The 27,099-nt window shown below is 48.5% G+C and overlaps 13 protein-coding genes across 13 annotated transcripts; 8 read left to right on the top strand and 5 right to left on the bottom strand.

Moving 5' to 3' along the window:
* Positions 1-943: 943 nt before the first annotated feature.
* Positions 944-1,747, top strand: N7516_009918 (uncharacterized protein; the record flags this gene model as incomplete). The annotated part of the gene is made up of 2 exons (XM_057222637.1): positions 944-1,037; positions 1,239-1,747. 2 exons carry the CDS (start codon positions 944-946, stop codon positions 1,745-1,747), a joined length of 603 nt encoding a protein of 200 aa, XP_057069858.1.
* Positions 1,748-2,598: 851 nt separating this feature from the next.
* N7516_009917 (uncharacterized protein) lies at positions 2,599-3,111 on the top strand (the record flags this gene model as incomplete). The annotated part of the gene is made up of 1 exon (XM_057222636.1): positions 2,599-3,111. One exon carries the CDS (start codon positions 2,599-2,601, stop codon positions 3,109-3,111), a length of 513 nt encoding a protein of 170 aa, XP_057069857.1.
* Positions 3,112-3,288: 177 nt separating this feature from the next.
* Positions 3,289-4,194, bottom strand: N7516_009916 (uncharacterized protein; the record flags this gene model as incomplete). Its single annotated transcript, XM_057222635.1, has 1 exon — positions 3,289-4,194. One exon carries the CDS (start codon positions 4,192-4,194, stop codon positions 3,289-3,291), a length of 906 nt encoding a protein of 301 aa, XP_057069856.1.
* A 2,078-nt stretch (positions 4,195-6,272) lies between these two features.
* N7516_009915 (uncharacterized protein) lies at positions 6,273-9,211 on the top strand (the record flags this gene model as incomplete). Its single annotated transcript, XM_057222634.1, has 5 exons — positions 6,273-6,631; positions 6,655-8,164; positions 8,228-8,946; positions 9,021-9,114; positions 9,164-9,211. 5 exons carry the CDS (start codon positions 6,273-6,275, stop codon positions 9,209-9,211), a joined length of 2,730 nt encoding a protein of 909 aa, XP_057069855.1.
* A 638-nt stretch (positions 9,212-9,849) lies between these two features.
* On the bottom strand, positions 9,850-11,047 carry N7516_009914 (putative oxidative stress response protein Oxr1; the record flags this gene model as incomplete). Its single annotated transcript, XM_057222633.1, has 2 exons — positions 9,850-9,994; positions 10,053-11,047. 2 exons carry the CDS (start codon positions 11,045-11,047, stop codon positions 9,850-9,852), a joined length of 1,140 nt encoding a protein of 379 aa, XP_057069854.1.
* Positions 11,048-11,538: 491 nt separating this feature from the next.
* N7516_009913 (putative endosome-associated ubiquitin isopeptidase (AmsH)) lies at positions 11,539-13,250 on the bottom strand (the record flags this gene model as incomplete). Its single annotated transcript, XM_057222632.1, has 2 exons — positions 11,539-13,032; positions 13,104-13,250. 2 exons carry the CDS (start codon positions 13,248-13,250, stop codon positions 11,539-11,541), a joined length of 1,641 nt encoding a protein of 546 aa, XP_057069853.1.
* A 368-nt stretch (positions 13,251-13,618) lies between these two features.
* N7516_009912 (uncharacterized protein) lies at positions 13,619-15,548 on the top strand (the record flags this gene model as incomplete). Its single annotated transcript, XM_057222631.1, has 2 exons — positions 13,619-13,754; positions 13,822-15,548. 2 exons carry the CDS (start codon positions 13,619-13,621, stop codon positions 15,546-15,548), a joined length of 1,863 nt encoding a protein of 620 aa, XP_057069852.1.
* Positions 15,549-16,486: 938 nt separating this feature from the next.
* N7516_009911 (protein kinase domain-containing protein) lies at positions 16,487-17,677 on the top strand (the record flags this gene model as incomplete). The annotated part of the gene is made up of 1 exon (XM_057222630.1): positions 16,487-17,677. One exon carries the CDS (start codon positions 16,487-16,489, stop codon positions 17,675-17,677), a length of 1,191 nt encoding a protein of 396 aa, XP_057069851.1.
* Positions 17,678-18,019: 342 nt separating this feature from the next.
* On the bottom strand, positions 18,020-18,712 carry N7516_009910 (SRPBCC domain-containing protein; the record flags this gene model as incomplete). Its single annotated transcript, XM_057222629.1, has 1 exon — positions 18,020-18,712. One exon carries the CDS (start codon positions 18,710-18,712, stop codon positions 18,020-18,022), a length of 693 nt encoding a protein of 230 aa, XP_057069850.1.
* A 976-nt stretch (positions 18,713-19,688) lies between these two features.
* Positions 19,689-20,885, top strand: N7516_009909 (uncharacterized protein; the record flags this gene model as incomplete). The annotated part of the gene is made up of 1 exon (XM_057222628.1): positions 19,689-20,885. One exon carries the CDS (start codon positions 19,689-19,691, stop codon positions 20,883-20,885), a length of 1,197 nt encoding a protein of 398 aa, XP_057069849.1.
* Positions 20,886-21,619: 734 nt separating this feature from the next.
* N7516_009908 (Zn(II)2Cys6 transcription factor) lies at positions 21,620-22,846 on the top strand (the record flags this gene model as incomplete). Its single annotated transcript, XM_057222627.1, has 1 exon — positions 21,620-22,846. The coding sequence occupies one exon, from the start codon at positions 21,620-21,622 to the stop codon at positions 22,844-22,846; it is 1,227 nt and encodes a 408-aa protein (XP_057069848.1).
* Positions 22,847-23,000: 154 nt separating this feature from the next.
* Positions 23,001-25,028, top strand: N7516_009907 (uncharacterized protein; the record flags this gene model as incomplete). Its single annotated transcript, XM_057222626.1, has 6 exons — positions 23,001-23,430; positions 23,537-23,873; positions 23,984-24,255; positions 24,323-24,498; positions 24,554-24,836; positions 24,889-25,028. 6 exons carry the CDS (start codon positions 23,001-23,003, stop codon positions 25,026-25,028), a joined length of 1,638 nt encoding a protein of 545 aa, XP_057069847.1.
* Positions 25,029-25,248: 220 nt separating this feature from the next.
* On the bottom strand, positions 25,249-26,781 carry N7516_009906 (uncharacterized protein; the record flags this gene model as incomplete). The annotated part of the gene is made up of 5 exons (XM_057222625.1): positions 25,249-25,775; positions 25,858-25,922; positions 25,986-26,493; positions 26,558-26,594; positions 26,653-26,781. 5 exons carry the CDS (start codon positions 26,779-26,781, stop codon positions 25,249-25,251), a joined length of 1,266 nt encoding a protein of 421 aa, XP_057069846.1.
* Between the last annotated feature and the right edge of the window lie 318 nt (positions 26,782-27,099).

Here is a 27,099-nt window from a genome sequence, read left to right as displayed (position 1 = left end):
GTACTGCGATACTGCGATATCGCAGCTGTATCATTGTACTTTTACGTCGGAGGATGTGTGTGAACCGAGGGAAGGGCGTGTTTATATTTAACTCAATTTAACTAAATTTAAGCACACGTCGGCCCGGCCCTACTCCAAGGTGGAGAAAGGAGTAACTGCGAGGCTCGAGCCAATCATAAATTAAAATGCTTTGATTTTCTAATAGAGAAACCCCAAGGCGCCATATGTGAGGGATGTCATAGACTGACAGCCAAGGAGACACCTAGTACTCCGTACTTGCCATACGTTCACGACAACTAGTAAAAAAGTGAAATACTCATTGTCCGGCTGCATATTAGTTGTGCCCATGTTTCTAGTAAACGGTACGGAGTACATGAGGAGTTCCGGTTTTGCGTCCCGTATGCATACCGTTTACAACCAGTATGACCTTCAGGGGTAGTTCAGCGGACCAAATACAAAGAAAAGGGGTCCAAATAGGGTCCAAGCACTAGACGTATAAGGCAGCGGGACACATTCTGGCCTCCACAAAGCGTAGTGACCCTAATTCCTGACGGTTGGTTGGTGCTTGTCAAGTATTCTGTATGTTGTATATCCTCTTTCCTGACCTCTTCTCCTCGTCAGACTCCCTACAGACCAACAAACAGCGCACGTTCCCCCTCCTGCCTCTGGGAAGCTGTGCGGTCAGCCGATCAACGCTCATGACTCGGGAAAATCAGCACGGCCATGGTCTTTAGGGAAGAGTTGCTTTTTTCGCTGCCGGTCTTTTCCAAATAGAGTAGAGGCGCTAGCCTCATAGCATAGCTAGCCCTGCGCCTCAATTCGTAACAGACTTAAATTGAGATCTCACCTGTTCGCGTCTGATCTCATCTCCTCCTCTCCAACCTCCAACTTCTACCCACTTGCTCCCAGGCCTCTAGCGCTTCAAGCCTTAGAGACGAACGTAATGGCTAGATGCTTCGATTGGCGTGGAAATGAGGACCCCGCTCGAATTCCTTGCTCACAGGACGGGAGCCTTGCCCAGTGCTGCTCAGTGGGGGGTATGTTCCGCCAACGGTCTCTGCCTCCACACCGAGCTGGGCAGTAAAACGACTTACTGGTTAAATACCTGTACTGATCGTGACTGGATGAACGTGTCGGTTAAGACATGTCCCTCACAGTGCGCAACATACCAGACTTGTAGGCAGCCTGACCCCATCTTCCTTAAATAATTCCCAAGTCTAACTAATCCTTCTATCTAGGGGGCGGAAACGGCGTCAAAAGCTGCACCCTATCGACATTCTGCTGCTTCGGCCACGAGTCGTCCTGCGACTGCAACAACGCCACCGAGACCTTCTCCCTCGGAGAAATTTACGCTGTGACTACAATCACTAGAGCCACCGCCTCCCCATCAAGCACCGTCGCCCTATTAAGCACGTCTACAATCGCCAAATCTGATTCTTCTGCGACTCTAGCGCCGCCTGAATCGACAGGAGATACTGAAAGCGATGATGACCTCGGCTTGGGTCTCGGCGTAGGCCTAGGCGTCGGTATTCCCCTCCTCATTGGAGCCCTTGCAGCCTTTTGGTTCTTCCGCCGGCGACAGCGTAGGGCTGCAGCTAGGTCGGTCCCTAACGGAGCGGCTGCCCCATCGTTGCGGGATAAGATGGGGCCGTCGGAGCTGGAGTTAACTGTGCCTATGACTATGCAGCAGCGGCCTCCGCAGGAGTTACCGACGAGGCAGGCGAGGGCGCCTCTTGAGCTTCAGTAGCATGGCATATCATCGGGTTGTTTGTTGAGCTGAGTGTCATGTATTTGTTTTCTTTCTACCCCTGACCATTTATAGTTCGCGATTTTGCATATATAATTGGGGACGGATTGGTGCCAGTCATCTATAGGATTACAACTTGTAAAGATGTATTGGAAAATGAATGGGTCCTATTTGAATGCCTCGCTGATACCCTTCCTTGGCGCTAAAACACTATTATCGGTCTGGGTTGTATTATATCGATACCCGAGTCGATCATCGCCGTCGAGCAGCCTGGTCCCAATATACTTTACGGACACCACACGCTCAACTCGGACCTTTTACTATTATCACCTGTATGCGCTGCTTGTCGATGGCGCCGCGTCATAGACAAACGAAAGCGGCACAGGAGCTGTATCAGCTCCACTCGTGCATAAGCGCCAGCCAGCGGGTGAAGTTGGTCTTGAAGATAGCGCCATTTCCCCTTTGGGGTTTCAGCCGCATGGTTCGGGAACAAAGAAAGTGAAGCAAGAAACGTGGCAGACGTGCAGCCAGTGGGTTGCGGCGGCGCTGCAAGGGCATTGTTTCATGCAGCGCTGGCTCATTTAAGCGCTGTCTACTCCACCTGGGTAATTCACCCTCGCTGCGGCGATTGCCTAAAAGTACCCCTACGGCGCGAAATGCCAACAACTTGAAATAAATGGCTAGCTGAGGGCGCTGGGTTATAAAAGAGGTGTGTCTGACATTTTCCATCTGTGTCTAGACTCATAACAACTGATATTATACTCTTGCTTCTATTGTTCCTAGCCTCTGTCTACTACACGCGGTCCACCATCTAGTATTACCAGCCTACACCCCATTACAGCAAAGACAACATGTCTAGCGCACAGAGTGATTGGTGTGCGGTCTTCAACCCCTCCTTCGACATCGTAGCATTCGACCCTCTCGACCCGCAGAAGCGCTATCACGAAGGTATCTTTGTCGAAGATAATCACGAAACCCAGGACGGAGTAATGTTCCACGTCACGGGCGACATTATCGCCCCAAGCGGCATGTATTTTGATTTGAAGGAAGGGTATTCAGCGCAGGCTTCCGTCCATCTACACAGCTACCCGCAGATTGGATGGGTCCGACGAGCGGATTTCGAACCAGGGAGAATTGAGGCTATGTTGAGGGCTCTGCCGACGCCGACTAAGCAGCAGGGATTGAACTTCTGGGGGAAGGGCCCGTCATCTGGTTACCATGAGTATATCTGGACCAAAGAAAATGGGGAACCATATAGGCCTGGGGAGCAGCGACGACCGATCATTAAGTGTAATGAATGGACCCATCAGATGGCCATCCCCGCGTTGATTAATGCTGGCATTCTGCGCACTACGCGCTCCTAGAGTCGTGTACTGGGTTCTGGTTTGCTTCAGGTCTATGGATGTCTAGATGTAAGGCGGGAGAAGATGTTTCGGGTATTTGTTATTCAATTTTGTCATCAAGTTGATTGGTTAGTATATTTGTTTTGCTAACATAAGACGTTTATGTATATTATCCTACATATGTAAGCTCTTGAAATGTCACAGACCAGCATCCCTGTCCACCATCCGCATCACGGCCTGTTCCGCCGGCCAAACCTCAAGGAATTGCTGGATTTTTAAACACCAGTCACTATCCCAGTACATAAATGCAATCGGGGAGGATGCAACAAAGAACTCCCAGTATTGAGGATACCACCCAGCTTCCGCCCAGTCTATTAGCACAACATCAAACGACCGTCCCCCCTGCGCATTGCGACCGCTACTATTTTCTGCGACCATGATGTTCTTCTGCTGGACGTCTCCGTGCGTCAGCGTCGGCCGATGCCCCTTGAGGAGACTCGGCAGATATTCTTCGTAGTAGCGGACCTTATAGTCCGGCCTCCGATTCCGTTCAATATGCGCGCGGTAATTCCCAACCATGCCCGCGACGAAGTTTATTTCCCCAATATAGGGTCCTAAGGATCGCGGCAAGCCGCCCCTCCGGTTATGAAACAGGTAGTGGTGGAGGCAGCCGCCATCCAGACCGCCATAGAAATCCGGCCTGGGACACGGAACCTGTCGGAGATTATCGAATATTTGCCGGAGTTTATCAATAATATCGTCTTTCTCGTCCTCGGCCAATGATGGCCAAATTGCGTCTAGCTGCTTGCCGGGGATGCGCTGCATGACCAGGAACGTTTCAAGCGTCTCGGTGTCCTTGTACATAGCGTACAGTCGAGGCGCTGGAATTGTGGGGACATGGCGCTCGAGAAATATCAGGACCTGGCCCTCGTATTCTTTGACGCCGCGGCCGAATTTCACCAAGATCTCGTCATTTATTGCGACTACCTTGTATACGCGGTCAAATAGAATATTTGTGCAAGCACGAATTTCATCCTTGCTCGGTAAGGGGGATTCAGGAAGCGAGTTGCTGTTAAAAGGCAGCGGTTCTGGTTGCCAGACCATTGCGAGGGGCTTGAGTGTGTGTGTGTGCCCTGGTGAGGTAAGTTGGAAGAAGGTCGTGGGCGGCTACAACAACCTTGGAATCTGTTCCAACTTACGTGGTGGGTCTTGAACAGGCCTGTGGCTGCTACCACGTGGCCCATATTTGCGGCCATGCTGCTGTGGCGGTGCATTAAACCACCACCCCCTTGTCACATGGAGACTCCAGCTCGCTACAACATACTCTCCCCAGGAAACGGGGCCCACAAGTTCAACTCAGATACGGGCGACTAGATATGTATGCCACCCGACACATAACTCTCTCATTGGTTTATATTGCCAGGAAATAATTTAGATCCACTCTCACTTCACAAGTACTATTGTTGAATCTATACTTACTTTATATACTAGTTAGTATTTTTATAAATGAATACTGTTGAACAACCTGTTACTATATAGGGAGAAAGCAGAGAAAGAATTATTAATTGATTAAATAGAAATGCAGGGGATTATATACCCTGCTACAACCATCTAAACTCTGCTCGATTATAGTAAACAAGCTAACAAATAGTAAATAACGAAAAAATAGGGCTTAGTCTATAGTTAGCAAACATATATATATGGGAGATTGTTCAACAATTACTATATTAAATTTTTAACACTGGGCTCTTTATACTCCTAAGTCTTAAGTCTTGGATCTTGATTTCTTGATTTCTTACTATCTTAACCTGAATTGAACCTGAGTTGTAATCGCACCACCACCTACCCGACCATGCATTTAAACCACTATTTACAAATAACCACCACCACTATCCATATATTAATTTGCACCCCTGCTATATCTAGCTGACATTGCAACTTTGCGTTCCTCCTCAGCTAAATCCCTTGCTTTTTGAGCCTGTGCTTTAACTTCTAAAGCCTTGGCATGCTTTGCATGCTGCCGTGTTAGCTAGCTTCTTAGGATCGGTATCATCCCTTTTCTTTATCATCCGATTTGTACTAGTAGGACCGAGTACTAAATTAGATGCTCTAAGAATCGATTTCCTATTTCTCGGCTTATTCCGACCTTCTTTATGGACTTGAGAGTTCTTTAAAGAATCCTTGACTACATTAAGCTGTTGGGACAAAAGCGTGTTTGTATCTATATTTGTTTGAATATGTCCTTTTACCTCCTGGTTTGATTATCTGTATCCTTAATAAGCCTATTATTAAGCCTATTAACTCGAGTAATAGTTAACTAGTATCTAGGGGTGAATTAGTGACTAAGGTCGGTATTTTGGGGGGGAGGTACACGGTCTTGTCTATATAAAAATAGAGCCCATGAGAAGAAGAAGACACATGTCACCCATGGTCTTTAATGCTAAGCATCATAGATCCAAGGTGATATAGACTCAGATAACAAAGAAACGTAAAGCAACCAGAAATCTAAGAGACTGGGCAACAATCACTTGTATAACCCGTGGAGTTAGCACTCCTTATATGACATTCTGCTCTGCTCTCGTTCAAAGTCCAGAGGCCGTAGTTCCCACTTTGGCGATAAAAGAATGTGAGCAGTGTCATCTCTACACATCTACAAGGTCAATATTATTAGCAGCCAGGATCTATTTTATTCAATATCTATCCTAAGCCTTGTACAGTCTGTTGACTTTTCACAGATGCATTGTCCGATATCCATGCTGACCATTCCAGTGCCTCAAATACGGGTGCAAGGATGAAGGGATGAAATCAAGCATCATCCATTATCGTAATATAGGACGAAAGTGGTAGTAGGCTTGATGTTCTAGAATAGAAGCGTGGCTAATGATACTATGGAAGGAGAGAACGTCTGAAGCCAGAATTCTGTACAGTCACATGAGAAACCATGCGTGGTCTCGCCGTGATATCGCCGTGGAGATGGTTGGCAGGTTTGCTAACGTTTTGGTAGCCTCAGGCCGTCGAGGTCGTTGTTTACTTCAACATAAGTGTCCCTCATCTTTCTTTTCCTTCTTTTCTTTTTTCTTTCTTCTTCCCATCACCGCAATCTGTTTATCCTCCCTCAATCACAGACAAGGTGTTCTATCTTTATTGTTACCTGCTTCTATCTGTTACCTCTAAGTCTTACCATGCCTGCTCCAGATGAGCCCAATGGGGCTCTGCCTGGGCCACATGCAGACCAAGTCTTCCTCCTTGATACTATTGACAAGCTCCGAGGTCTCGGTGTTGGTGTATTTGTTGACTTACCGCAGATGATTATCTGTGGTTCCAAGTCCAACGCAAAACGCTCTATTATCGAGTCAATTTCTCGTGTGAACTTTCCAGTGAGGAAGGATTTCCACACTGGGTTTGTTACAGAGATCATCTTACGCCACCATTCGACTTCACGCTTCAAAGTTAGCGTCCGCCTTGGACAATCGACGAAAAGCGACGGAGTCCTCGAGAAACTCAAGACGTTCGTGCCCACCGTTCATGAAAGTTCTGAGCAGTCAGTATCACTGATTGAACAAGCCACCGAACTCATCAGCCCCCCGCCGAGGATGGCTTCAGTGACGATATCCTCGTAGTCGAGGTTTCTGGTCCCGATCAACCTGACCTGACCCTTATCGATATGCCTAGGCTGTACTTCGCGGAAGGAGTCGATGGTGGTGATGGAGTGAAGAGCTTTGGCCGTCTTCGCATTGAAAGTTACGTGCTCAATGCACGCAGCATCATTATCCCTGTGGTATCGGCCAAAATCGACATTTGTGCTCAGAGGATAACCGATTTTGCTGACAAGTATGACCGAAAACGACAGCGGATCTTAGGAATTATCACCCACCTCGATACAATCGAACCATCGTCAGACGAGGAAAAGCTATGGCTGAAGGCTATCAAAGAAGGAACATCCGAACTGCCACTAGGTTTGCATTTGGCGTGCACCCGATGCTACGAGACACGCGATGTGCCAGATGAAGAGAGAGACGAGAAGGAGAAGGAGTTCTTCGAGCGAGGGGATTGGAAAACTGTGTCAGCACAATCCAAAGGAACTGCCAACCTTCGGCGTCGACTTAGCACCATTCTTTTGAATCACGTTCAAAGCAGCCTCCCGGATCTGGTTTCCGAAATCGACCAAAGTATTCTGGCGAACCAATTGACGCTGGCCAAGCTGAGTGCTCCTCGAGGAACCATTCAGCAGAAACGAGCTTTGCTTTTCCATCTGAGCAGTGATTTCCGGCGCATAACCGAGCAAGCACTGAGTGGCATGTACACAGATGACTTCTTTGCTACCTCGGGTAAATTTAAGACTCGTGACCCTCGACGTCTTCGTGCTCTCATTCGTGACTTGAATGAGAGTTTTGCACATGTTATGGAGATCTACGGTTGCCGCCAATTCATTCATGGGGTCACCAACCAGATACTCTCGTTGCCACACCCTTGCAACCCTTACGCAAATATCAGACAGCTGGAACACAGGAGTCGATTTGATTTCGAACTAGAGGTCATTGAACAAATGTGCCGCGACGGAGGACTTGAATTACCAGGCAATTCTAGTCACCTCCTGGTGGGTAACCTGTTTCGAGACCAGTCGCAGCCTTGGGGAGAAATTGCTCGAGCCCATTTGATGAAATCATGGGAGACCACCCGGAACTTTGTGTCGCTTCTCCTGGACCACCTTGCGGATAAACACGTATCCGGGGTAATCATGCGGACCTTAATCCAACCCCAGCTTGATGCAATGAAAGACAGACTACTGGCGAAGGTAGATGAGTTGACTGCTTCCCACAAGCGAGACCACCCATTGTCTATGGCTGGAAGCTTTCTTCGAGGCCATCCATTGCCTGTTGAGCGAAGCTTCCTTGCCAGGATGCAGAAATCCAGAAATGACCGCCTGCTGGCCAACATACAGCAGAACCTTCCTTCAGCCATGAACAATACTTTCAACACGGAACAGCTTAAGGTGGCTACCCAGAACGTGGAGTTGGTAGGCAATCAGGCCGCGGCTTCGGACATCGTTGACCAGTTCCAATCATACTACGATGTGAGTTGAGGACCCAATCAAGAATTGTAATCTTACTGTGCGCAATATACTGACCACAAACAGGATGCCCTTATGATCTTCACGAACAACATTGCAACTCTCGGGATTGAAAGCTGCCTTCTCAGCCCGCTGAATGGCATCTTGACAACCCAAACAATCGCGAACATGGACGACAGCCAAGTCGAGGAGCTTTTCGCTGGTGTACACGATGCTGTACAGAACTGGCGAGAGGAACTGAATGGTAATTTGGAAAAGTTGCAAATGAGCCTGCTGGTATTGAAACGATTCAAGTTTGCAAAGGAATCAAAGCCATCGGTTGGAACAACAAAGCATACTGAACCCTGTTGTTCGGCTCATGAGTGTTCATCTCATGGGTCGTTCCTCGTGCCACAAGGGATCATTTGCAATGGTCCATCTGCCAATCCTTTCGGGATACTATGTGCGGATTCCAGAGTTCAGGGCCAGACCAGCACCCCCGGTTATCAACTCTCGTGGCCATACACTTCGGCGCCCAACATGCAGACCTCACAGGCACCTTGCCCGAGTGGTCCATCCGTCTTGAACCCCAGTGTGGTCAATGGTGGGAGAGTGAGCACTCCATCTGTATCTTTCCCCTTTGCCGGCCAAAATCAAAGCTTCAATCAAGGTCCTAGAAATTCCGGTCCAACTCTATTCTCTGGATCTGGGCTTCAGCCTCCTCAATCTTTTACACCCAGCACGTTCTGGTCTCCTGCTCCTCGGCCTGCTCCATCCCGTGCACCAGACACCCATAATTACGATCCGTAAGTATACGATCTTGGTCTAAATTGTTTTTTATTTGAGAGAAAGAGGCTAACATGATTTGTTTACTCGGTAGGAGTTGGTACTGGGTGGAGACGGATACTACTGGTTGCACCAATCGATACCACTCCATTTGTTGTTATGAGTGGTACAAACGTTTCTCGCATGAGGTAGGAAGCTCACGGTGGTTGATTTAAACGGTCACTGACTTCAATATAGGAGCTGCGATTGGCTGACTATGAGGCCGGCCGACACCCGAACAAATAAGAACCCGACCATCATCTTTACCTTGAGAATTGAGAGAGTTCGACATGATGGAAAAGAAAAGAAAATCTGAAAAAAAAAAAGGGAATGGCAAGGAATGAGGGAAGGGAACGATGATCTACAGGTTGAACATGATTCAATCTAGGAGATGTGTGATTATGGAGGGAGTGTGTTTGAGCCAAAAAAAAAGACAAAAAAAAAAAGGAGAAAAAGACAAAAGGACAAAAAAAGTTAGTACTCCGTATGTAGCAATGTCAAAGAAACTGTTTGTGTAAATTGTTCTATCAAACTTGATAATTGTCCCTGTAACTTTTCCACCACAGCACATAGATAGTTAGGCAAGTTATGAATGAAACAGGAAGTGAATTAAGACAAATCACAAAACAAAATCAGCAATGTAGAGAGGCCAGCACCACATTGCCGTCTGGGTATTCAAAAAACCATTAAGATGAACTAGGCGAACCCAATGGCCATTTTCGTTCGGTATCCGGGTCTTCTATCTCGATGAATGCCAAAGTCCGCTCCTGTCGGCCCTGTCTATATCGAAATCAATCTCCCCTCAATACATATATCCTCCCTAACACAGAGGCATGCGCTTTATACATCCAGTGCAAGGTGCCAAGCTGTACAGATGTAGTTGTTCAAGAACCAACATACCACACCTCCACCCCAAGGACATCGAACTTGACACCTTCATCAGAGAGAGGCTCATTACCAAAGGTCTGGCAGGATGCACTAACACCCTTTTCGAGACCGTCATCCAGCCACAATCCGTAGTGGCCGTCACTATACCATCTATTAGCTAAGAACAATAATAACCTTTCCAGCAACATAAACCACTTACCCGCCCCCTAGACTGAGAAATCCAGTTTCACAGAAGATCATATAATCATTAACCCCACTGTACGGGAAAGCCTTGAAGCGAATGCGTTCAGGGGTGCTCGCGCCACTCCGCGAAGGGGTATGAATGGAAGAAGGCGACGGAGGCGCCAGGACACCACCACTCGCAGCCGCGAGATTGGTCTTAATATTCATATTGAGATTGTGAGCCGGCGATTCCGCGCGCGGCGGTTTCGACTTGTCGTTGCGGAAGGTACTCCATCGGCCAGCGGTAGTAGTATCCACGGAGGGCGGAGGCGGGAGACCAGCGCGCTCAAGGGCTTCCTCGGACTGTGGTCCTTCGTCCGGTATGGGGAAATTCGCGGGCGGGGGGAGCACGCTTGAGCGCCAGAGGAAACACTCTCCCGTGCCGTAGAACTGCGAGTCCGGGTGTGGGGCGTCTGTCAGGTAAGCGCCGAAGACGGAGCTGTAGGGGGATGAATCGCGGATTACGAGGACGTAGCCCGCCCGCGGGCTGCGGTGGGAGAACTCGGCGCAGTTCTCGTAGAGAGTGGAGAGGGAGGCGCCGTCGCGGTCGAGGCTGTAGGCTAGACGCCAGGTTTCGGCGAGTTGGAGGCGCGGTGGGACTAGCAGGCGGATTTCTTCTGCTAGGGCGCGGGTCAGGAGTTGTTGTTGGAGGAGGTCTATCCCTTTAGGGATCTCGAGGGTGAGGGGTGTGAGTGGTGGTGGTTGGAAGGGGGAAGCTGTTCGGCGCGGTGTAAAGACTTCGGAGCTGGAGGAGGAGCGGGACCATGGCATGACGGAGGGCATGTCTTTGGCTAGGTCTGGGTCTGTTATACGACGGTAGAGTCCTGAGACGACGTGACTGACTGGGTAGGAGAAGTAGGAGGCGGCGGATTGGTAAGGTGGTTTTTCGGTGGGTGTCTGGGATGTTGATCCCGGGGTGGAGATGGAGGAGGTGGGGGGGTCGGATGGGATATTTTCTTGTGGAGACGACATGCGAGCAATTCAAATCAATTGATGAAAGATATTGAGCTCTGAAAGAGTATAAAGTAGGACAAGGACGAATGCGGAGTGGAAGTGGAAGTGGAAGTTGAGATGGGTTATCTATATGTGGGGAAAATAAGCCAAGCTGTCACGCCTGGATATTCCTTGCAAGGCGTGGCATGATTACGAGAGAAGTTCTTGGCTTTTCCTTGCTAAATACCTATGTAGGTAGTTAGGTAGTATCTATGTACAATTTAAATAACTATTGATGAGATGAAATAGGTTCAAGCATAATCTATCAGCTAGGTCAGCTACGTGCCCATTCTTTATCAAACACATGCAAATAGCTGGATTCAACGCTATTGACATGATTGGCAATTCCACGGACCTTCTAGAGAAGAAAAGAAGAAACTTGTTGATATGAAATGACATACCAAAAGGCCAAATCAATGCAGACGATGATGGTATCTTAGTGTGTATCGAGGAATTCAAACGCAAAGCAATCAGTTCTTCAGGGCATCCGGACGAAGATCCACCGTCTCAAATTCTAACCCACTGACTTCAAAGACATGCCCTGGTCGCAAGGCCCCAGTGTAGATATTCTCCTCAGCATGCGGATGGAACAGACCAGTCTGGTTGCAGTTCAGAACCGTCTTCAGACCCGGAGGATCAGTCAATCGGAACACGCCCCAATCGGGGGTTTTGCTTGGAGCGCACACGATAGCAATGCTCTCGGGGAGCATCACTTGGTAACCGCAGTGCGTATGTAGATCACGGGAGCTCATGAAACATGTCTGCGACGGATGTGTGTGGATCCAGCCAAGTGTCATCAAATCCTCGGAGTCGCAGTACTCGAAAAGAGCGGATTCATTGACCGTTTCGCAGGTGTCAGACGTGGCTGTTTGCTCGGGAATGACCAGCTTAGATATGAAGAGCGCGTTGGAAACAAGGGTGCCACAAAGCATACCGCATGTCTCAAGGTTGACGCGGGTGTTAGGAGCAGCCAGGGATAGGAAGCGGGATCGGAGGTTCGCTGGCAAAAATACCGAGCGCAAGGGAGTGCCATTTTCGAGATAGGCTGAGGGTTTGAAGGTGTAACTTGAGGGATCGAGGTCTGAACGTGTGGCGGTGGGTTCTTCGGAAGGTTGGATCTTCTGAGGCAGTGCCGGGCCTGGAAATACCTTCGCCGGCCGCGATGGAACTACAGCTGTTGCAGGATCATCGACAATGGATGCCCGGCTAGGCTCCAGGTGCTCCTTCGGAGGCAATATCGGAGGCGCCTGCCGTTCCGCATTCTTGTCGAGGATGGCAATCTGGCCTGGAGACACAGTCGGCTCCAGGGGCTTTTGGCGCGGCACAGTCGGATAATTGTACGCAGAAGTAGCCGAGGAAGGAACCTCGGGCTCTTTGGCAGGTTGGCCATAAGGTTGGTTTGTGTGATCGAAATCGGACTTGACGTTCTGAACACGTCGACTGTGGTCGCGATCGCCTGTACGAGAATCTGACGTCGTAGAATAGTCCCAATCTCCCCATACGCCAGCTGCACGACGAGCTTCCAGCTCTTCGGCAGACGGCCCAGAAAGACTCTTTGAGCCACGGACGGTGGCTCGGCGGTTGAGTTCTGATTGGGCTAACTGTACGGCGAGATCTCGATTCTCCCCAGCTTCCAAAGGCTCTGCCACTCCGGCAAGAGCGGGATCCGGGACTTGTTCACGTGGTTCGGCGACGATCTTGGCTTGCGAGGGCTGTTTCCGAGATTCGCGTTCCCGCATCAACTGAGTGTAACGCTCATACCGCTTATTTATGCGTGGCCTCAAAACCTCCAGCTTGCTAAGGTTTTTCTCAACCTCTTTCTCGGCTGCGACCAAGGCCTTGCGATCTTCCTCATTCCTTTTGGTATCGGGGTGTTTGGAAAGATGGACCAGAATCAACTGAGCATGGCGAAACAGAATGAGATAGGCTTGCTCATCGTGTCCTTCGCGTTCGTAAATGTGGGCCTAAGAGGTGAAGAAAAGTTAGCAAGTCTGAAGTGGTCATGATCCAAGTGCAGGCAACAAGCATAACAAACCTCACGTAAAAGCGTCGCGGCAGTCCTCAGCCAATACCGTAATGGAACGGAAGAGTTGTACTCGTAGTTCTGTGCTATTCGCGTAATGTTCTCAACACTTTGAGGGGAAGTACCCCCAGTGGCGGTTCCCATCGCATTGGAAGCCATGGCAACAAGGTACGCTAAGGCAAAGGTAGGTGAGGTTTAGGAAGACAAGATAAAGAAATTAAGCGTAGATTAAGCCTCAAATAGCATATTGAGATGATAGGAACCTCCGAAAACTGGAAATACCAGCGGCAATTGTGGGAGCCGCATCTAGGGCGACCTGGAAGATAAACTTGGTGAGGGGAGAGGTGGGATGAGAGCGGGCAGCTTGGTCTCTCCGCTCTTCGACGTAAATTGCAAAAAAAAAAAAAAAAAAAGCAAAGCAAAGCAAAGCAAATTACACCTCTCTCACATTATTCCCTTCAATTGGAACTAGCTACCCCTCCATGCTATACTCATGATCGTCCTTGGCATTTGCCAGCTCTTAAATAATGAGACCAAGACCAATCATCCCAGAACGAAAGCCGTTGGCGAAGTTTCCCGAGACGGCGAGGCTTTACCCAGTGCTCGTGAAACAACGCGGGAAAGTCAAGACACGACAGCAGTTCGTGAGTGATGGGCTACTCGGTAAGTCTTGAGTCTCAGTCCCATACACAATGGGTACAAATATGCTAATGCGCTTGGACCTTTGCAGATGATGTTCTCAAGCGCTTATCGCCTTACCTTCGCCGAAACCCACCGGTAGACATTCTGGACCTTTGGCCTGGGGGTGGCTTTATGTCATCGAAAGTCAATACACTTCTGAAGCCACGCCGCCATGTGCTTGTTGAACCAGGTATTAAATTTCACGGTCTTCTTACGCCACTCGTCGAGAGCAAGCCGTGTTACAAGCTCGTCCAGGAAAACATTTATGGAAAACACGATTGGGCTGATTTCTTCGCGACTCATCTTCCAGAACAAGGCCCTGGGAACCGAGAACGCTCTGGGAATATCCCAAAGAATGATACACTCCTCATCCTGGCTAATCTGCCTGATAGTTCCTCTGCAGTGAATCATTTCAGACCCAGCCGCTGGTTTCTCCACTTCATGGATACCTGCTTAAAACAAAATGGTGTGAATTTGTACGGGACCGTACGAGTCCTTGCCACAATGCCCTCCGTTGACATTGGGCTTATGTTACCCCGGTCTGCTGCGGAGCGCACACGAACTGGCGTATTGGCCGAGACCATAGGCTTGCACAACATAGAGGTTGCCAGTCCAGCTCAACCCGAACGCTCTCATCTGTGGCAAAGCTGGGATTACGTAAACAACAACAGGAAGCTTGTGGCTACAAGAGCTGCAGCAAATGGAATTATCACTCCACCCAACAGAGAGCTTCCTCCTGTGAATGTGGTGCCAGAAATTGCTCACCGCGGGAGAAATAACCAACCATTTGAGCGTCGGGTGCACACTCCGCTTCATGAGAAGATCTTCGCGACCATCGCGGAAGCAGATAAGCTGGGTATCAATTCGGGCCACGATACCACAGACCCTAAAGCCAAAGCATTAATTCGAAATCGAGGAGTAGCATTGACAAAACTTGTCAGGGACAATTCAGCAAGTCACTTCCGGCAAAAGGTTGCCAAATTAATAGTTGAGCTTGATGAAGTGGGCCGGACCTTTGCACGTGCGGCTGCGGATCCCAAGGAGAGTGTTGAGAGTCTGAAGGCTCTAGAAGATCATATGGTATCTCTCAAATCGAGTTACACCACTTTTTGCGCAAGCATTCACTTCATCATGTTGGAAAAATATGACCTTGTAATCGATGATCTCCGCTTGGCTACACTCTCCAACCTCGTCGATAATGGCAATCTGGTACATGACCGACGACCCTTTGAACCCCTATACATCCACCCGGATGAGATTTACCCTCGCGGGAGCGGGGATGAACGCACAGTCATCTATTTCGAATCAAACCCCAACCCGCCCGTTCTGAAGAAGGTCTTTGACCTACCGACCCCAATGGTCCAACCGGTTCTCGATCGGTATCTTTCACTGCTAGCCTTGGTGGGCTTCCGTGGTAAGATGTCGGTCGCCGAATTCCTTGAAGCCACTTTCCCGTTGGAGCCTATCAATAATCATGTGCGGGATATTCCAAGCCTTACCCACTTCGCCGAAAGACGACTCAAGCCTGGATGTGGGCCGATGCCCTTGCCGGATGGTTCGACGTTGGATCCAGCATTCAGCTACCAGGAGAATGTGGACTATGATTTGAGTGGTGTTCGAATCCGCACTCTTACTGCACAAACTATGGTAGAGATTGCGATCAAGTATGAGAAGCTTTCGGATAAGCTCTCTACCGTCGGTCTCAGCCGAGCTCTAGGCGGGGCATTGACCCAGGCTCAAGTAGGGGATGATCTTGTTAAAATGAAGATTAAATAGGGCCGGATGGGGCACTATGTATAACTCTGTATATTAGTATTTTGTACAAAAAGGATATGTATAATTTTAGAACCCGGATGGGAATATATAATTGTGAATCTGACTGGGAGTATTCTAGGGTTGCAATATGGTTGGTTGCATGCGGGCACGAGGTTGAAGGATTGGATGTCGCGTTGAGCCATGTAGAATAAAGTGCATTGAGTAAAGATAGTCATAAAATAGGTGAGAGAGATAGAAATATAAACCACAGCAATACAGAGACAGATATAGAACTAAACATGAACATATGTTGTGAACATAAACATAAACATAATATAAAAGGTTGACAGCCGTTGAGAACATGCGGAGTACCTGGCATAGGATGGGGGTTATCTATAACAGTCACCTTATTAACCTCGTATTTATGTCCTTATTTACCCGAACTTACCTATGTATATAGGTAACGAGATAATAGTTAGAGAAATAACTAAATAATAAATAACCTAAAAAAGAAATAAAGTAGAAAAGTAGAAACCGACTATTTTAATTTCCCGTTTGCACTCCACTACCACCGTAGTATTTTTTTACTGTCACGGTCACGGTCTATCTTTTCTATCATTTTGCTTATGTTCGAGACCGGACAAAGTGGGCCGGTTTTGTATTATTTTTTTCTTTTTCTTTGCTTTTTGTGATTAATTTTTATAGCCATGGCCTTTTTCCCAACAGTTATTCTTTGTCTAAACATAATATGGCCTATAGGCCCAATCTCATAAAAAAACGTGCATTACCCCCATCGTCATCATAGATCCAACCGTGGGTGAGGCTTAATTGCCTATCGCGAACTGTTCCGGTGGCGCTACTGATATCAGAACAAATTCACTAGTCTCGGCGCTTCCCCCAAGAGAATATAGACCCTGATCTGCCCGCAAATCCTGCTGTCAAACTTGCGCATTCACACTATGGCCAATCCTCCAGTCCAGTTGTCTCTCCAGACAACTCAAGGCAAAAGCCCACCACTATCTACTCAAGTCCCATCGAGTCTCACGCCACCCGTGACTCCCATAGCCAAGGAACGGCTCCCAAGATCAACTCCAAGCCCATTCCATGACTCAAAGGCAGAGCATATGCCATCCATCTCCAAAGATAATGTCAGCACTCTGCAATTCACCGACAACCTCGAAATCTGCCATGACGAGAACAACCGCTCCTTCGAGTTCGGCCGTGGCGTCTGGAGCATAGTATACAAAGCGCACTCATTACCACGTCCCCAGACAACCTTCCCAGGCACACCCCCAAGCTCCCCAACCTCAAGACCGCAAGTGCTAGCCGTGAAAGCACCTTTGCGCCGAGATGCGCGCCCAGTCCTGAACGCCGAAGCAACAACCTTAACCCGCCTCACGTTCACCAAAGGCAACGAACAATACATCGTCCCCTTCCACGGCTACCACGCCGAGCTAGGCGCACTAGTAATGTCCGCTGTTCCAACCTCACTGGCAACATACATCGAAGACCAAGCAAACATCGCGCGTACCCGTCAACCCGTAACAGCCACAATGTTCGACCCAGTTCAAGGCCCAGCTTCGTACCAGGAGCTCGCGCAAAAGCTGATCGCCAGCTTGGACTGGCTGCATCAAGTCGCTGGCGTCGTCCACGGCGATATCAAACCACACAACATCCTCCTCCGGCCCATCGACTCAGATGACTGCAGCGATGATGTCGCTTTCCCGTACGAGCCTCTTTTCGCGGATTTCTCTGCTACCGTTGATATCCCCGCGGATGCGCATGCGCCGGTTGATACGACCCGCGCGTCGATGTCGTCGTTCACGCCGCCCTTCACCGCGCCGGAAATGCTGGCTTCCCTAACCTCCACTGAGATCGCACCAACGCCTGCGTCGGATGTCTTCTCGCTTGCGGCTACGTTGCTCGCCGCTGCAACGGGTGATTTGCTGCTTTATCCTAATATGAATCATCGGTTGCGGTTGGAGATGGCCAGGGCGGGGCATCAGATTGTTGATTTCGCGAGGTCCGGAATGAGCGGGAGCCGGGTTCCGAAGAATGGATTCGTTGAGCGGATTGTTAAGCCGGCTGTTGTTAAGGATCCGGCGATGCGGATTACGACGCCGGATTGGGTCGAGCTTGCATCTTCTTGATACTAGAGAGGATCTGTTAGGATCTTTTTGGTTATTTCTTTTCATTTCTTTCTCTTTTTTTTTTGGCTCATTTGCATTGTCCATATACCCTGTTTAGATGGAGTTCGGCGGAACATGTATGATATTGGAGGGATTTGTGCAATATTTTATCAAATCAAATAATACCTGGTGGGACATACGGATATCAGTGTTTCATTCAAGAGTAATATCTCATCATAGTAGTGAGTTCGGTTCGAAGCAGAGTAGTCATTCTCGAGTAGAGTAGCGCGTAGAAACCAAACAACGCCAACGCCAGCAACCCAAAACAAACCCACAAGTACTCCGTACATTAACTCGAATTAATCAAGTAGAACCAGCATTACTGCCCCCCTCAACAAACCCCTTCAAATCAGCAACCCACATCTCAAATTTCGCCTGCAGCTTAGCCTTATACATCCACCGCACCACATAAACCAACCACCCAACCTGCGCCTCCCAATTCCGCACTTCCGTCCCACCCTCAACAGCCGCAATCTCATGCACGCGCTCCGCCTTCAAAAGCGATGGCGGAAACGAACCCGATGCTTCGGGGTCAACGCACCAAACGATACGGCCGACCTCGCCGGTCTCCGCGTTCGGCGCCCTGAACTCGCTGACGAAGACATTGACATCTGTTGCGGGCTGGGGCTTGGTGGAGGTTGAGTCCATGCGGACGTGTAAGGTAAATTTTGTTCCTTTTTGGAGAATTGGGGATAGCGCTGTATTTGCGTTTGCATTTGTACTTGTTGATTGGGCGGTTGTTGTGGATGTTGATGCTGGTGTTGGGTCCGGTGCGGAGGTGGATGGAGATGAGTCTGGGGTTGGCTGAGACTGGATGGTTACGCGTGGTACGAAGGTGTTCCAGCTTGGCCAAGTTGAGGTGTTTGTTAGGGTTGTCCAGACTTCTTGAGTGGGGGCGGTTATGAAGGTTGAGCTGCCGATGTGGAGGGTTGCTTTGTCGATGGGGATACTGGGGGTTGCGCGGGTGGCGTTGGTTGGGTCTGTGAGGGTTGCCATGATGGTTCGGGGGTTTGATTATTATGGAGTTGGGATTGAGGAGGTGAGGAGGAAAGGAAGGTAGGGCAGGTAAGAGTCAGAGGAGGAGTTGTACAATACCATTACTCCACAGTAATAGGAGCTCGGATGTTGTTTGCGTCCGGGCCGATAAACTTTGATATGCTGATAAGCTGTATCGATAAGATAGGATAAGGTGATAAGGATGAAGCTTGAAGTGTAAATGAGAAAATAGCCCTAGTATGTATGACCTTCTACCTACATGTAGTTGATAGTGGTATCAAGACCAACATTGAAAGCATGTTTGGAGCTTGACGATATTTCCATTACAAACTAGTGCATCTAGATGTCCTTGGAATGTAAACAGATGCATCACTAACCTTGATCTCTCTTTCCTTTTTTTTTACCTTAACATGTGTTGTCCAGCAGCCAGGACAAGATTGAACGTATACTCGGCCTTCGGATAAGTTCCTTGCCCTTAAAGTCACTCCTATTCATCTACCAGTACCACAAGGAACTATGGCATATATTGATAAACAACCACACTTGACCACTCTCAGGTGCATGGAATGATAGGACTAGTTCCAATGTATCTGGAATTATTCCTACACTGTGTCTATCAAGTGACCGGAGAAGTGCAAGCAAAATCATCATGCTACACGAGCTTGAAATTGCCGGATCTAAGGGTCGACCCCATTTGAAGACCAATTTGAATATCAAATGAGAACCTCGGTGCCAATTTCTTTACTATGAGATATTCTCTGCTCTTTCCGTCTGTTCACGTTTGGTCCATATCCGCTCCTTCCTTGTACTGTTGCTCCTTCCTTGGACCTACTGCACATAAACAAAACTCGATCATCCCCCCTCTTCTTCCTCTTCTTCCTCTTTTTATCCCACACATTCTTTCATCAAACACACTTTCATTTATATAATCATTGTTTCACTACACTCATTTTAATCTTCTTCCAGTCCCTTCAAAATGTTGAATCCTAACTCAGCTCCGGCCTCTGTCCAAGCTTCTCATCAACTCCCTTCCAACTTCATTGTCCGGCCTCGACCCCGATTTTGCATCCTGCGTCCTGGAGGTTTCTGGACGCCTTTGATCCCACTTGACGAATTGCCTTCTTGGTTGGAGGTTTGCGACTGGGCCCCTGACATGTACTTGGGAATGTACCCGGCGTCAATGACCTTCATACCACGTGAAGGGGAATATGACATTCTCTGTCACCACTGCTCGCACGGTGTGGACTCACTGCACCAGAGTGTCTCCGAACGAGGAGCCTCTGTTGCAGCCGATAATGACAACCCGGCCAAAGACTGCGCTGTCTCACCGAAGGCAGATAGAAGTGGTGCTGCTTCCTTGCCTACTGTGCTCCATCATGACCCACCCACCCAACTTTTGGAGCAGCCTCCTTTCAGTGCAATTCTCCAGACTCCATTTGTTGGGATGTGTATGGTCGACATGAACTCGCAGTATCCAGATATTGTTCCAGACTCTTCTGGGCTAAAGCGACGTCTGAGCATCGAGAACTCGACTCCTCCTCAGGTCTTTGGTACAGTCGGCGTTGGCAGCCCTCCTCTTTCCGTGGCCAACTCGGGGAATGTTCGCAGGCCTGAGTTCCCTTATACACATGCACATGATGTTGGATCGCCTCCCAAGCCCCAGCGCGTTGCATCACTACAAAACGAAAGTCTTGCATCAATGCAAAGTGGCAGCGTCGCCTCCACTCAATCTCTCACAGTTGCTGCCATTGAGCACATGAAGAGGATGCGAAGAAGAAGGATCTCCCGTGGAAGCAGTTTGCATGCAAGTATCAGTGCCGCAGAAGTGAAGAGTCTGTCCCAGGTCTCAGGCTCAAAGATCTCCAAGGTTTCCAAGGTTTCAAGGAATTCTAAGGTTTCCCAAATCTCCTCCATCCGTGTTATCTCAAAGCATCGTCGAAAGGTTGTACTGCGTCGTCGACGCGCGGAAGAAAGGAAGGCCGACAGAACACGGCGACTAGCGAGCTCAATGGAGGCGCTGAATCTGAAGCCAGAGCAACCGAATTCGGCTACCAAGAGACGCGATCGACGTGAGCGCATGATGCAACGCAGAAAGCAATCTGATCGTGGCAAGCAACCTTATCGAAACATGATGCGGATTCCCAATTGGAGCCCGGGTATGTGCAAGCACTGAATGATGATCGAAAGTGGTCTGTACAAGACACGAAGCTGTATCACTGTCTTTATTGTTGGACTTGTTCGCACAAGTATATTTTGACTGGTTTCTGGTCTATGAATAGATAGATGTCCTTCTTTTCCATGTCGTTTTGGTGGGTCTGGATTTCTTCCATTCCTCCTTTCGGTTTCTTTTCTTTTGGTTCTCAGCTGATGCCTGGTGAACTGCCTCTCCTTCCCCTTCACATTCTTTTTTTTGGCATTCTTGCTTTCGGCAAGACGTTGTGTTCATTTGATCATTTTGCTTTTCTCAAAATAGCTAGTCGATGACTTTGCGTCTTGTTTCCCCTCGTTATTTGGTTCTCAGTTGGCTCCCGGTGACATTGCCTCTCGTTTACTTCTGTCATTCAAAAGTGGCTTCCGGTCAATAAAAATTGTCTTTGGCTTGCTTGTTGTCTCTCGCTTTCCTTCGCAGAATCCAACCAGAATTGAATTCAAGTATTCCATCTTTCCAAGTTCACTTCTAGATAACTACTGACTCCTTTTTTTTTTTTTTTTTTTTCCCTGGGCAATCAAAGGACGTTGGAAGGCATGAAAACGACGTTGAAGATAAGAAAGAAAAAGCAATGAAGATACGGGGGCTCCCGAGGTCCACCTGGGCCCCAATTGGGCCCAATCGGGAAGTGTCCGCAACCCCCGCACTATACTCCAGGCTGAATTGATAGCCTTCCAAACCAGGTCACTTCACACACCATGAAGGTGAAAAAGCCCCGTGGCATTCGCCATGACCGAGACTGTGGTCGCTGCAAAGACCGAGGGGTCAAATGTGACTTGAACCGACCGCGATGTCAAGCCTGTCTCCAGAGTGGAGAAGCATGCAACTACCCGCACCGAGTTGTGTGGGTAGATGACAAGAAATCGAAATCACCAAAAGGCACTTCAAACATTCCCAGTGAAGAATTACACATTGAAGTTGCCGCCAAGTCAGAATCGATTGTCAATCTATACGGCTTCGTCGACCTCCTGGACACTTTCTGCCAACAACTTCAATCCAGCAGCGGCGACATCCCAGAAGAAGGAATCCAACTGATTTCACGTACGCTAAGCTTTGCCCGCTCGCGCATTCAAGATGCAAACAATAAAGAATCCCTCCAGTCGCATCTAGTGGCCTTGACAAACCTGAGTCAAGTTATCCAGTCCGCGCACCCTATCGCGCTTTTTGGCATCGCCACCTTCGCCATGTTTGAAGTATGCTGCGGATCTTTTGGCAACTGGCATTGCCATCTCCAAGGCGCACGATCACTACTAGATCTACACTGCCAACACAAGAGCGATCTGGACAACCTCTGTGATGAAATCGCCGGTCTAGCCGATGTCCTCCCCTATCTAGTGTGGTTCGATGTTACAGGCGCCCTCGTCAGAGAAAGTCCATTAATTTTCGAAGACTGGCATCGCGAGACCTTATCTACCGGATTCTTCGACTCTGTCGGATGTCCACCGGATACGTTTGATCTATTAGTTTATCTTGCGAAACACCACGACGACGATGGGATAGGCACTTTAGACCTCAGTTCTCGGGCAATGGCCCAAATTCTACAGCTGAACGCGGGCGACTCGACGGACCGAAATCTTGCTGCGACCGTGTATAGAGGGGCCGCTGCAATCATGGCGTTCAGTCGTGCGGGAATGACTACGGGCGGCGATCCCTCCACATCGACATATCATTCAACCGTAGTCTCCTCCATGGTAGATCGGGCTTGTCAGGCTATCGCGGACATCCCTTCTACTTCGAGGTTCTACGTGCATCTGGCTACCCCCGCATACTTAACTGGGATGAGTGCCTCGACAACACGACAGTGCGAGATAATCCGCAATTACTGGAGGAACTGCCAGTCGTGTGAGTTCCCTCGTTATCCGGACGCCGAGGCACAATGCGAGAGGAGGTGGAGGATATTTGGTGTGGGGGTTATCGTCGATTAGATAGCCTTCCAAATCGGGTAAGTCATCTTATCTCGTATCTACATAATACCGAGATAGCCCTGGAGGTCTTGATCTTATATAAAGGTCCTGTTATGACCCGAATTTCCTACATTCGTAGCTTTTATAGTTCGATCATAAATATAGGAATTCCCCGATGGCTACCTCGTACCAAGACCGTTGCGCTCAAAAGCGTGCTGACCAATTCTCCCTCATCCTCCCCGAATGGCGCTTAGATCCCGTTCCCTCCATAGAATCCGCCCCAGACGCTTTGAGATATCTGCGTCGCATTCTCAGTCCAGAGGAACTGGCTCTCACAGAAGAGACCGATATCGCCGTCCTTCTCCGCAAGCTTTCATCCGGAGAACTCTCATCTCTAAAGCTGACTCAAGTCTTCGCTAAACGTGCCGCCCTCGCCCACCAACTCACAACATGCTGCACAGAGATCTTCTTCGAGGAAGCCTTCGCTGTTGCACAGGAACTAGACGACTACCTCGCTAAGACGGGGAAGACTATCGGTCCTCTCCACGGATTACCAGTATCCATCAAAGATTTATTCTCCGTTCAAGGAGTAGACACTTCAATCGGTAAATCACTCTCACCCTCCCTCTCATCATAAAAAAAGGAACACATATTCCCCACGTATGTACATTTTCACTATATAATATAACTAACAATAAATTCCAAATCCAGGCTGGGTCGGCCTCACCAACAACCCAGCAAAAGCAGACAAATCCGTAGCGCGCACACTCCGCCGTCTCGGCGCCGTCCTCTACGTGAAAACAAATCTGCCCCAATCAATGATGATGTCTGATTCTTACAACCATGTCTTCGGTCAATGTGTTAACCCCTTCAACCGCGAGCTGATTTCCGGTGGGAGTTCCGGCGGCGAGGGTTCGCTTATTGCTGCCCGTGGAAGCGTGCTTGGTATTGGTACGGATCTGGGTGGTTCGATTCGTATTCCCGCGGCAATTTGTGGACTTTATGGGTTATCGCCTAGTCCGGGAAGACATCCGTATGAGCGGGGGAAGTGAGTTTTTTTGTTTATTCTCTGTTGTTTTTGACGTGTTGCGTGGTTACGAAGAAGAAGAAGAAGAAGAAGAAGAAGAAGAAGAAAGTGCTAATCTCGATGATGTATAGCCCCGGACAAGATATTGTGAGATCCGTTGCTGGGCCCATGGCCTGTACTATTGCAACTATTGAAAGGTATATGGAGGTTTTGCCGGAGGCGAAGCCATGGGAGGTTGATCAGCATGTTGCTCCTGTGGCGTGGAGGAGAGAGTTAGCTTCTCCTGGAGCGAAGAGACTAAGAATTGGATTTTTGGTTGATGATGGTGTTGTTAAGGTTCAGCCACCGATTGCAAGGGCTATGCGTGAAGTTATTGAGGCGCTGAAAGCGGCGGGGCATGATGGTATGATAACTGAAAACAACCTCTCCAATGGCTAAGCTACTATGAAGCATCTACTAACACCTCTCAGTGTTTGAGTGGGATGCCTCCTCGCATAGTTATGCATACGAACTCTGGGCAAAGGCCATCTTCTCTGATGGCGGCGAGGGCTGTCGGCGACAGATAGAAAAGACAGGCGAGCCGCTTGTTGAGGGTATGCTCGTTGGTAAACCCGAGGATACCTTGACTACCAGTCAAACGCACCAAGTGAGGAAACTCCTATCTTGGGACTTTGGTTACGGCCTACTAACATATATCGCAGCTTAATGCGGATAAATATAATTTCGAATCGGCATATTTGGATAGATGGATATCCTCCGATCTCGACGCTTTGATCATGCCCAATACTTCATGGGTAGGATACAAGCCGTGGACGTGGGTGAAGTCCAGTGCATATGTGGGTTACACGAGTATCTGGAATTTACTTGGATATGCTGCGTTGGCAGTGCCGGTGACTACTGCTTCAAGGACGAAGGATGTTCCAGATGAAGAGTGGCTAGCCCATGTTCCGAGGAATGATGGTGATAAGTTTAATAAGGAGCAATGTGAGTACATCCAATATTGGAGCCTTCGTAAACGATGCTGATCCGTGTTTAGATGATATCAATCTGGTCGAGGGTATGCCTGTTGGAATACAAGTTGTTGGGGGCCGGTTTGGTGAAGAGAAGTGTGTTGCTGTGGCTAAGGCCATTGAACAGGCTATGCAGAGGAAGATTCCCTCGCGGGCAAATCTTTGATTTGACATCGTACATTATTCGCACTAGTTATGTTTGCTACTAGGTCCTCACCGTCAGTTTTGACGACAGGGGTATAACAGAACACTACATATATATATATATCATGCTTTCTAAATGTTCCACATGCAATAAATCCAATGTCATTCATATCGTCACTGTATGCAATCACATCACAGGCTTTGCTAATGCTCAATATATACAATCCAAACTCGCCGCAATTTCAAATCGGAGCATTCATCCTCTCCTTATAGTCCGGGAACTCGAAATCCCCCAAATCCCCGAAATCCCTCTCAGCACTAGGATTCGAGCATGGCTTCGCATGCGCAGTCTTACTCCTCGTAACCCCCTCCCCCATCTCAATATCGAAGCGAAGACTTCTCGCAGAATGAGGCCTGAGAATAGGAGTATGAAGGGTATCAGACTCCATCCTTAACTCTCGTTTAACCCGAATCCCCTCCTCATTCTCATGTTCGTCTTCATTCGTATCGACCTTTGAAATACTAGCAGAGTAACTCCCCGGTCCGGGACTGAAGAGTTCATTACACCAGATACTACCATCCCGACGGAGAGGCTCACTCATCTGGGTTCTATTTGAATGAACCTTTGAGGCGCGCGAGTGTACTGGTCGAGGAAGGAAGAAGAATGAGAACACGCGGGAGATCAGTGGATGGAGAGGTGGCAGACAGATGCAGATTATGGATACGTTTGCTTCGAGGAAGGACCAGAGGGCTGCTCGGGCATTTGCAACTGTTGGTGTGTTAGTTTTGTTCTTTTTCTTTTCTTCTTTTCGAATGTTGCAGTATGTAAAAGGAAGATGTTGTATGCTTACGGGTAAAGTCTCCAGCAACCATGATGCTCAATGGATACATGCGAGCGCAACTGGTGGCAACAATACTATAAGAAAAGTCAGCTTGGTTCCTGGGATCAAACACAAACGAGTTAACTAGTTCGACTTACATGATTCCAAGACCGAAAACCACAAGTATTCCCCATTTTTGTCTTTTCGGTAATTGTAACTTCCATAGCAGCGGCATGGGCAAAACCAATATCACCAGATCGGTAATAGTCTGTAGTGCCGCATTGGTGAACCAGACAGGGGCGGCGGGTAGACATTTTGTGTTGCGGACCTCTGCCGATGCACTCCAGAAGGCGTGGATAGGGATGCAGAAGAAAAAGCCGCTCAGGGTCGTCCATAGGCCTATGACAACGAGACAGCCCATTATGATGTAGGTAGCCAAGAGGAAGGGATGGGGACGGAAGAGACGGATGTAAAGAGTCAGGGCTGATAACTTGGCTAGGATCATGGTCATGTTGTAGAAAGGGACCGAAAGCCATAACCACTGTGGGTTGATTTTATTAGTGAGTTTTTCCATAACAGAAGGGACGTTGTTTCGTACAAATAGTTGGCGCTCGATCTCATCGGTCGATAGTTCTGACGCGGGGACGCCAATGCCATATTCTCGTTCTGTATAGGAAATCGTTAGATTGGAATGTATACTAATATGACATTGCTGGGATGGATCACTTACCAAGAATTATAAAAGCGAAGAATGCTAGGTCGACGATCTTTGATAGATGATTAGCGTGTGTTGTCGTGGCATGCATAGTAGATGGATATACATACCAATGCACCTAGTATAATCCAGTCATCTAGTCCAGGAGCCTTCACCACGTAGACCCGAGTGTATAACCGGAGGGCGACAGTCAAAGCCGCCAGCCCCATAAAGGCCGAAGTGACGATCACAACGTACATTTAATCGGCAAGACAGTCAATCGATAAATATTAAAGATATCAACCGGATTTCAGTAGAAAGCCGCACAATATACATATGTCATTGTACTGAATGAAATGCAGTGTGAATATGCACCAGTACCGCCATCAGATTGCGAGTGAATATTGAGTAAGTAGAATTCGTCGAATTGCAAGTAACTTGAAGTAAGTGAGTTTAATTTAAGCAGAAATTAAAACAAAAGAGAGACGAACACAAGTTTGGCCGCAAAATCTGCGTCAGGGTCCATGAATTCACACCCAAACCCCTTTCTTCCAATCAAGATTTGCTCTCTGATGAAA

The sequence above is a fragment of the Penicillium verrucosum genome (assembly GCF_028828655.1).
Source record: "Penicillium verrucosum strain IBT 35672 chromosome Unknown utg000004l_segment0_segment0, whole genome shotgun sequence".
Classification (NCBI taxonomy): domain Eukaryota; kingdom Fungi; phylum Ascomycota; class Eurotiomycetes; order Eurotiales; family Aspergillaceae; genus Penicillium; species Penicillium verrucosum.
This window is presented reverse-complemented; position numbering and strand designations above follow the sequence as displayed.